This window comes from Leptonychotes weddellii, chromosome 5, assembly GCF_054177405.1.
Source record: "Leptonychotes weddellii isolate Sample4059 chromosome 5, ASM5417740v2, whole genome shotgun sequence".
NCBI classification, from domain to species: Eukaryota; Metazoa; Chordata; class Mammalia; order Carnivora; family Phocidae; genus Leptonychotes; species Leptonychotes weddellii.
Genome location: NC_138373.1, coordinates 137,294,860 through 137,304,462, shown reverse-complemented (window position 1 = coordinate 137,304,462; position 9,603 = coordinate 137,294,860). Strand labels below are relative to the sequence as shown.

Genomic DNA, 9,603 nt, shown 5'->3' with positions numbered 1-9,603 from the left:
CTGAAAATATGCAGGGAATGATCCCAATCTTTTGGTACCGGTTGAGACCTGATTTGTGACCTAGGATGTGATCTATTCTGGAGAATGTTCCATGTGCACTAGAGAAGAATGTGTATTCTGTTGCTTTGGGATTGAATGTTCTGAGTATATCTGTGAAGTCCATTTGGTCCATTGTGTCATTTAAAGTCAATGCTATCCTCTTTTCATCTGTGTCTGTCTTTTGTCTCTGTACCACTGTAAACCAAGCTGCATTACAGTCTCTTGAACAAGACATTATTTTCCCCTGTAGCACCAGCTCATACTATGTGTATGATAAAAACATTGCTTGCCAAGCTTTGGTCCAGTACCAGGAAGCATGACCGACAGACTGAGAAAATGACAGTACAGAGGCATTGAGTTCTGTCCCTAATGAGTGTTGTGGTGACTTACAGGGAAGGGTTACAGTTCCTGTTTTTTTCTTAGTCAGAAAAGCTTTAAAGTGTTCTGAAGAATTAGAGGTGCCTTCTTTTGTCCTGCTTTCCCGTACATCTGGCCAAGAAAGGTCTAGGTTATGTCTCCCAAGAACAAATTCTAGATTCTGGGGTGTGATTCTAGATTCCTCATGGTGTGACAAGGCAATAGAGAATTAAAACCCTTTGGGACCTTGAATTAATCTATGAGAAGGGGGACACTGCTATAGGGCCATAATTTCCTTTGCTGAAAGTTAATTTACTTCCTATATAATCTTCTAACTACAGAAGACAAATATTTTAAAACCTGACCAGACCTGTTTAATAAACCTAAATTTTTCCATTTATAGCCAGCTTCAGCATTGAAAGGATTTTATATTATTTTACATATGATACTTTGTATTCTATACTGAGGCCTTTTATTATGACTGTCTGAACCTAGTACATGGTATATTCCCTTGACTTTTTTTGATCATTTTACCCTGGTTTGTTCACAGGTGGTCAGGACGTAATAACCGAGAGAAAATTGGTGTTCATGTTGGCTTTGAAGAAATCTTAAACATGGAGCCTTATTGCTGCAGGGAATCCCTGAAATCCCTCAGACCAGAATGTTTTATCTATGATTTATCTGCTGTAGTAATGCACCATGGGAAAGGATTTGGCTCAGGACACTACACTGCCTACTGCTATAATTCTGAAGGAGGTATAGATGGGGAAAAGTATTTTATCTTGGGTCAGACTTGGAACCTGGTATTTAGGCTTTACAGTTTCTGAATTGGCCACTAAATCATCCTAAGGGAAGCCACTTGACCCTTTTTTTTTTTTTTTTTACGAATACTACGGTTCATAAAAAAACAAAGGTTTGTGCAGAAAATGGGATATTTTCTGCAGGATTGTAGTAGTTTTGACTTTCAGAGGCTATAGGTATAGGATAGTAAGGATGGTCACATTGATTACAAGTCAGATTGCTACCTTACAAGCACATTTCTAAGGGCAGGTCCTCTGTTTAGTGGTTTCATCTAGTTAATTTTGTTAGAGAACAGAGCATTTAATGAACTGGGGATCACAGATATTTAGAACAAACTCTGAGTTCAGGTTTTAATAAAACTCACTTTCACTTACTGCCTCCATGGACCCTCAAGGACAATCTTCATAGGTAGCAGAATTGATTTAGGTTTCACTTTTTATTTCCCCTTCCTTTAACTACTACTGAACGAAGACTGAGCCTCCCCATGCATACCATTCCACCTCACCCAGAAAAGAGGTATGGAAAGAACCACATAATCCATGAAGGCCATTAATTTAACAATAAACTACCAAGAGTGAGTTGTACACTGTTTGCTCTACATATGATTAGCAGCAAAAGCATTAACTGGTCAGATTATACCTAGAATTAAAGATAGTGTCAAGTGAACTACTCAGATTTTTTAACTTCAGATTACTTCTAGAATAAAGGTAGATGATTCCAGAATAACATACTGCCCAAGCTGTATTTCTCATCAATAGAAATGAAATGGCTAGATGTTATTTTCCCTTCAAAGAAATGTAACTCTCACTGAAACTAATGCCTTTAAATCCATATTAATTTATATTAGAAACTTCTAAAGTTCTTTTGTAAACCTTCAGGTAAAGTATTTCTGTGCTTCACTCTAGGGTTCTGGGTACACTGCAATGACTCCAAGCTAAGCATGTGCACTATGGACGAAGTATGCAAGGCCCAAGCTTATATCTTGTTTTATACCCAGCGAGTTACTGAGAATGGACATTCTAAACTCTTGCCTCCAGAAATCCTGTCTGGTAGCCAACATCCCAATGAAGAAGCTGATACCTCTTCTAATGAAATCCTTAGCTGATCCAAAGACAGTGGGGCTTTCTTCTTGTGATTTTATATATACTTTTTAAAAGGGCTTACAATTTGGAGCTTCATTGTTTTAATTTTTTACTTAGGAATCAGTGCACTGTTTATACGTTTTGTATCTACAACAAAACTTTCACAGAGACAAGATTAGCATGAATATGTATATCAATGACAGCAGGTAACTAAACTTTTTTCAAGTACTTGGGAGTTTTAAACTTATAGTGTTTACTTCAGACTGGCATTACCTCTTTTTTATTTTGATGTCTTAATTGGCTCAGATCATGAATTTGTGCAATCTTTTACTGAAGTTCAGGTGGCATCATTTTATACATTTATTTATCTTTTGTAGGCATTTTTTATACAAATTCTTTTTAGATGGAAAATTAGATACTTTCTTCACTAATAGTCATACCAAAAAAAAAAAAAATTATTTCAGGCCATTTGTATACTGAAGTTACCTTTGCCCCTTGAAGGGAGTTCAACTACTACATTCGTTGTGAAATATCAAGGTATCACCTAAATACTCATCAATCACACTAATTGATATTCCTGAGGCTTTGTGTATTACAGGGCTCAGAATAGACATTATTTTGGTTAATGGAACTTCCATTTTTCCAAAAATTTATTAAGTTTTAATAATTGTTCTTTATTTGGCATAGTCCAACTTTATACAAATGAAAATTACAGCTTTATAGTATATTTAAATTACTTCAGTAGTGTGGACATGAAAACAATGATGGCTGGGACTTATGATGATGATTTGTTTGGCAGCAAACAGGTTTGTCTAGATTCCAATAAGCAGTCTTACAAAAAATCTGAATTCAGCAGTATATTATGATATACAAGTACAGTTTAACTTGAGTAAGTTCATTTTATATGTTTAACATTAGATCTCTTAAAAGCTTTGTACCATATCGTATCTTGAGATTTTTAAAGGAAAAAAATGTCTTCTTGAAGAGAAAAAAATTGCATAGGACAGAGAAGATAATTGTTCAAAATTGGCAACTGGGCAACATGTTCAGCATCTCATATTTCTAAATAACTAAAGGGTTGGATTACTTTTGCTCCAATTATGTGAAGACTAGGAACCTCGGATATTCAAACACTGGGGCCTTACTTTTTTAATTAAAAATTATCTAAACTTACCTTTTATTAAAAAATATAGTATGAAATACTCTTTGCTCTTCCTTAATAATCTTACTAGATCTCTTCAAAATCCTACTGCTGCTAATTACTAACCTCTATAGATCAGCTATTTAACATCTTAGCTCAGTGTTAACCACTGGAAGATCATTTTTTCCTTTTTTAAGTGGGTTTTCTTGCAGGTTGAAATCTTAATGAAAGATAATATCCTGTAGAATGCTGTTCTCTGCTAGTGATCATCTATTAAGTATAAGCTTGAAAAGGACCCCTATTAGCAAATTTTACTTAAATTTCAGAGAGCAAGTCATTGGGGCAGCTGATCATGAAGTGCAATGAGAATTTATCTCTGAACAGACAAATCGTTTATGCCAAAAATACAGCTTGAGTATTAAATGGCTAAAGTTTAAAATCGTTCATTTAAATACCTATGCAAGTTGTTACCTCAGCTGTTAACGTAATTGTACCTCATTAAAGATTTATGTGGTCAAGATACTAGAGTCTAGCCTCTTTTAATTTCAAGGATTACTTTATCCTTGGGTTAACTGCTATACACTTTTGCACCTAATTTTAGGGAGATATTTTAAAAACCACTCTGGGGGCGCCTGGGTGGCTCAGTCAGTTAAGCGTCTGCCTTCGGCTCAGGTCATGATCCCAGAGTCCTGGGATCTAGCCCCGCATCAGGCTCCCTGCTCAGCGGGAAGCCTGCTTCTCCCTCTCCCGCTCCCCCTGCTTAGGTTCCCTCTCTCGCTGTATCTCTATCAAATAAATAAAATCTAAAAAAACAAAAAACCACTCTGGAAGCTTTGCTGTTTGTAATGGTATAATTGCTTGTTTCAGTACTTAACTTCAATATAAAAATATATGAAAGAAAGTGACTTAGCCTTTTACTTTAATCCCTCAGAACCAAACGTATGGGGAAGGCTGTGTGTATGAGGTCAAGGGGGTATATGGGAACTCTATGCTCAATTTTGCTGCAAACCTAAAACTGATATAAAAAAATTAAGTCTGTTAAATTTACAACAAAACTAAAACGTAGCCAATGAACAGAAACTTAGATTTCTTATTGTATATCTCAGTGTAGACGTCTGTATTCAACTAAGTTGATCTAACAAAAAACAACATGTTTTGGTTGTAAAATAATTTACTAAAGGCACTATTTGTTAAACATCAAACTAATAATTTGTTACCAATAAGGTACATCATTGTAAACATGACAAAATGATTTCAAGAGATACATGGCTAGTAGGTAAACAGTACAATTTTTTTAAGTGACAGCTTTCCTATTTACAAGATCATATTCCTTCCAGCTATTCCAGGGGCTTGAAGTGATGCTACCACTCGCAACAGTTACCTGAGCGGGGGAGCTTGGAACGCATAACTGGTTTGAAATCACTACTGCTAAAGCGGTCTTACAAAGCTCCAAAATTCTTCACTCATAAGGTCAATTGTAAAACTCTTGAGCTTAGAATCAAGATACTTTCTGTCTCCCACCAAAACACATCAAAAACGTATGGACTCAGAACCCCAAAAGAACTAGCTGGAGGGCCCAAGACCTATAACATGTCCAAGCATGACCTGGTGAGCTCTGCCACTAAACACATCACAGAAAATGGAGAAAATAATCCAAAAGTAGCTCTTGAACATTAGCACCATAATAAACATGGCTCACAGCTAAAAACTAGATTGTTTATCCCACAAGATAACATTCATTTATAGTTCTAATGCTGAAAGAGCAGCTTTTTAATGTAAGTGATCTAAGTACAGAAGTCCGGTTTTTCTTCCTATGAGAAAAATGTTAAAATACAAACTAAACAGCATCCCAGAGGCAGTGAATCCTATTGTGCTAAAGCATATACAAATTAAGGCTTTACCTTGGTACATAAACAATTTTAAAATTATGTTGGAACATTCCCAACAAATCAGTTACAAAGAATTCAAGCAATCTGTTCAAGAATCTGTAGTGGGACTCAGTTCAAACAAGTATTCGGCATCTTACATTCAACTTATGCACTTAGCTGCCATAATGAGTGTTACTGTAACCTCACTCCCTGAAATGCCACCATAGTTTTGAATTCAAGCCAGTCAAGGGGCAGGGTGTTAAAATAATTTGGCTTACTAATGAAAAAGCCTAATAAGTCAATCAAACTTTTCTAACTAGAGCACGATCTAAAAGTACATAAGTTTCCCTGTTGTAGTATTTCTAGTTTTGAATGCCCTTTTGGTTTATTGAGTAAGCTGAGTACATTTCCTGGTAGGTACTACCACTGGACAAAGGATCTAAATGTTGAGATTTTACTAATCAAGGTTTCAAGCTGGTACACATTCCTACTAGGTCATGTTTCAATTAATAGATCTTTCCAATGTCAGGGGGAAAAAATGAAAGATTAATATGGTTCTAAAAAGAAAATAAAGGCAAACTATTCCTAAAGCTCTATATTAATTTATGAAGATTCTCCCAGTTAATGCATGTATAGATCTTGTTTTAGCCGCTATGTCAGAAGAAAAGTTTCAGTGTAGAGGTCTACAATCAAGATACAAGGCTCTACATTTCCCTACATGCTTAGCTATTTATGTTTAGCTAATTCCTGTGCAGAATTATAACCACAGACATTGAAATATAGCTCTCAGATCTGAAAATGTCTTTATTTTTTAGAAAATGGATTCCAGGAAGGTTAAAAAGCAATACCAGAGGGTATAGGTGCAGAATTGGATGTAGTCATTCAAAGCATTCAATTAAGAATATGGCAATATAAATATCTGAAAAGCATCTCTTAGGTGTTCGAAACAAAAAATGTAGAAGTCATTCCTAACTAATTTGAGCTTTATAGCATTTCCTAGATGGGAAAAACAGTTAACATTTCAAAGTCCTGAAAGCTTCTTCCTTGGCTAATTACATTAGATGGTTTGCCTTTGATCAAACTCCTTCCTTTTTAAACATGGATAAAAGCATTACATAGGTCCACTGTTAAACAGACAACATGTTGCAAATTACTTCTGGTATAATGTATTCCAACAAAGCTTAGAAAATAAAAGATGTCGAGGCGGCTTTGGACTAAGTTTAATAGTCATCTCCTCTGCTGACAACTTCTTTACACGTTGGACGCAACAGTATGGTATGTTCAAACTGCGCTGTATATGATCCTTTAATGTCACATAATGGTGGATACGGATCTACAATGCCCAAGTCACACAGATTCTTCAAAGCCATCAAGTATTTACTTTCTCCCAAGCGATCCAGCCATCGGCGGCAGAAGGCAAGGGTGCCAAAGTTTTCATTGATGACATTCAACAAGTGTTTTGTTCTTGGAAGCCTAAGAGGAGAAAATCCAAAATTAACAGGTAGCTAAAAAGTTACCCACTCATTTTCCCCGTTAAGGAAAACTTATACAGTAGACGTGGTTTCACTCAGTAATTCAAAAACCTTTTTGTTGCCTCTTTCAACATTCAGAAGTCAGAATGTATAACAGCCCATACCTAATTATACATGGCAGCTGAATGGGAGACCAGCTGAAGGCTATCTTACCACATTTATGTGTTTACGCACACGTGTTTGTTAAATTCCCAGTAGAGACTCATCAAGAGTACTATGGTGGGAATTTCCTTTTTTGTGCATCAAGCTGAAAGACCTGCACACAAAGGAGGTATAAATCCATCTTTCAACCATCTTTTCCAAAAAGTTTAAGGGGGAAAAAAGGGTAAAAATAGGAAGTTTACCAATAGGAAAATATTAAAAACCACCACCTAGAAATGCCAGCAAAATAATCACCTCTCAAATTGTTACTGGAAACTGGATCTTAAGAGAACACTTGCCTGTATCATTTTTATCTCAGTTAAGATTTTTAACAGGGCAATTTCTTTGCTGTATTATAAAAATCCACAAAACTTACTGGTAGGCTATAGAACTGTACATTTATGAATGTACCACTGTGGATGTTTGTCAAGTTTTTTAAAATGCTGCTAACTGGGAAAAGAAACTTCTATAAAAATAATGGTCTCTCACCTGATTGGCACATGTCCAACATCAAAATTTTTCATATAGTGTGAACATTCCATATCATCATGAACAACGCCTTTTCCTGTGCTTCCAAAGGTTTCAATGGCATATACTTCTCCTTCCTAAAGAATATGTAAGGGCCAGGGGGAGAGAAGAAAAATCCAGAACTAATTAAAATTACCATTTGTTAACTTCAGCCTGAGGTATTATTTACTTCATGTAAGAAACATGAAATAACCCCTGGCAGTCATTATTCACCCTTCCCTGCTTTATCTCCTTAGCACTGTTTGGTCTTTCTGTGTCCTATTAGAATGTAGCCTTTATGGGGTGCCTAGGTGGCTCAGTCGGTTAAGTGTCCGACTCTTGATCTCAGCTCAGGTCTTGATCTCAGGGTTGTTGAGTTCAAGCCCCGCACTGGGCTCCACACTGGGCATGGAGCCTACTTAAGAAAAAAAAAATGTAGCCTTTACATGGGCAGGGAATTTTATTTTGTTCACTAATGCATCCTCAGGGACTACTAAAGAGACTGGCACCTAAGAGATGCTTAGTAAGTGGTGAAAAAACAATCCTTTGGCATACCCAACTTCCACAGCTAACTGAGCCATAGTCTAACCAGACATGATCTGCACATTCACACAGACCAATTCCTATCGGAGTATAGATGGCAAGTTAATTTTGCTCAACATACTACATACTCAACTATCACCAACTTTAGTTTGGAAAAAAAAATAAAAATGCTTCATAAAAAAACACTGTTAATGGCACACATACCTCCATTCTTGTTGCCTCTCCTCCTTTCACAATGGGCACTGTTTTCCCAGCATGTATTCTATATGGCCCGATTGAATGTCCATTTAGGTTACGGATTGGTTTCACTGGCATAATAGGAAAAGATAGTTTATTCAAGGTCTTCAGGAGCACAAACATCTCTTGGCTTTCTGGCACAGAGTTTAAGCATTGACTTAAAAATAAGAAATGGCTCTACTAAATAACCTCACACTGACATAGTTACATACAAACTGGAAAACTAGTGGAATATGAAAAGATGTTTACTACAGTGTTACTGATTAAAAACTAGAAGGGAGGAAGGTGAGATGATGGGAAAAGAACAAACTATGTTATGAGGATACAATGGGGATGCATCTAAGGAGGTATTGTTAACAAAAGTTATAAAATGCCATGTACATTGTGATTACAAACAAAAAATACAGTTATGGTCCAAAAGGTAATGTGAAAATGAGGATTGTGTCCAAATGACAGGATTATAAAACTAAATTTTATAATTATAGCACAGCTCAAGTGTGTTAATAAGGAAAATCTAAACAATTCCAAGGTCCTGAGACCAATGACAGAACGAACTGTGGTATATTCACACAATGGAACACTACACAATAATAAAAACAAAAAGTTGGGAATACAGTGAACAACTGAAATAAAACCTAAAGAAAAAAGAACAGAAGAAGGCACAATTATATACATACTGTTTTATTATACATATCAAAATTAAGCACAATTATACTATTATTTAGGGATGCATAATTAGGTAATAAAGACATTAAGAAAAACAAATGAAAATACTTTAGCACTCCAGACAGTGGTTTGCCAGAGGAAGGCTGCTGTAATTCAAAAGGGTATACAGAACTGAAGGGCTTTTGGAGTGCTGGCAAAATTCTATTCCGCTTAATTGAATTTTTATGTTGTGTCTCTTCACACACAACGTAATTCCACAATAAAAAAAGATTTTTAAAAAAATCTAGCTTTACAGGGCTAGAATTCTCAGTACAAGCTACCTTTCTTTCAGGGCAGAATTAGGTAGCAAGGTTTTTTTCAACTCTACAACAATGAAACAATGACATTTAGGGGGTGGCACCGGAAAATAAAACTCCCAATTAGCTCTTCAAAAAAATTCTCCTTCTTATACAAATGATAAGCTAAATCTACCTTAAAATTCAGCAAGCATCATTATTTCTCCAAGACCTGGCAAACTTACCCCACAGGCCAATCAAAAACACATTTACATAAAAAAATTGCTTAGCTATACTAACCTAACGTACAACCAAGTTACACAGAAGAAGCAGGGCACAGGAGTATCCATCTGTATATTATACAGGTTGTGACAGCAGCAGGCTAATTCTGGGACCAGTAACTATAAAGGTAAC

The 9,603-nt window shown here is 36.0% G+C and overlaps 2 protein-coding genes across 3 annotated transcripts in view; one reads left to right on the top strand and one right to left on the bottom strand.

Annotated features, from left to right (window-relative positions):
• Positions 1 to 4,315, top strand: part of USP44 (ubiquitin specific peptidase 44) — a 16,529-nt gene extending 12,214 nt beyond the window's left edge. The window contains exons 4-5 of the mRNA XM_031039652.2: positions 947 to 1,152; positions 2,103 to 4,315. Coding sequence (XP_030895512.1) covers positions 947 to 1,152; positions 2,103 to 2,302 — 406 coding nt within the window. The 3' untranslated portion in view covers positions 2,303 to 4,315. The remainder of the gene's footprint in view (positions 1 to 946; positions 1,153 to 2,102) is intronic.
• Positions 4,316 to 6,066: 1,751 nt separating this feature from the next.
• The window catches only part of METAP2 (methionyl aminopeptidase 2), a 29,169-nt gene continuing 25,632 nt past the window's right edge, over positions 6,067 to 9,603 (bottom strand). For both annotated transcript variants that reach the window (XM_081822209.1, XM_081822210.1), the window contains exons 9-11: positions 8,216 to 8,319; positions 7,451 to 7,566; positions 6,067 to 6,761 (exon numbers count right to left, since the gene is read on the bottom strand). In XM_081822209.1, coding sequence (XP_081678335.1) covers positions 6,509 to 6,761; positions 7,451 to 7,566; positions 8,216 to 8,319 — 473 coding nt within the window. In that variant the 3' untranslated portion in view covers positions 6,067 to 6,508. The remainder of the gene's footprint in view (positions 6,762 to 7,450; positions 7,567 to 8,215; positions 8,320 to 9,603) is intronic.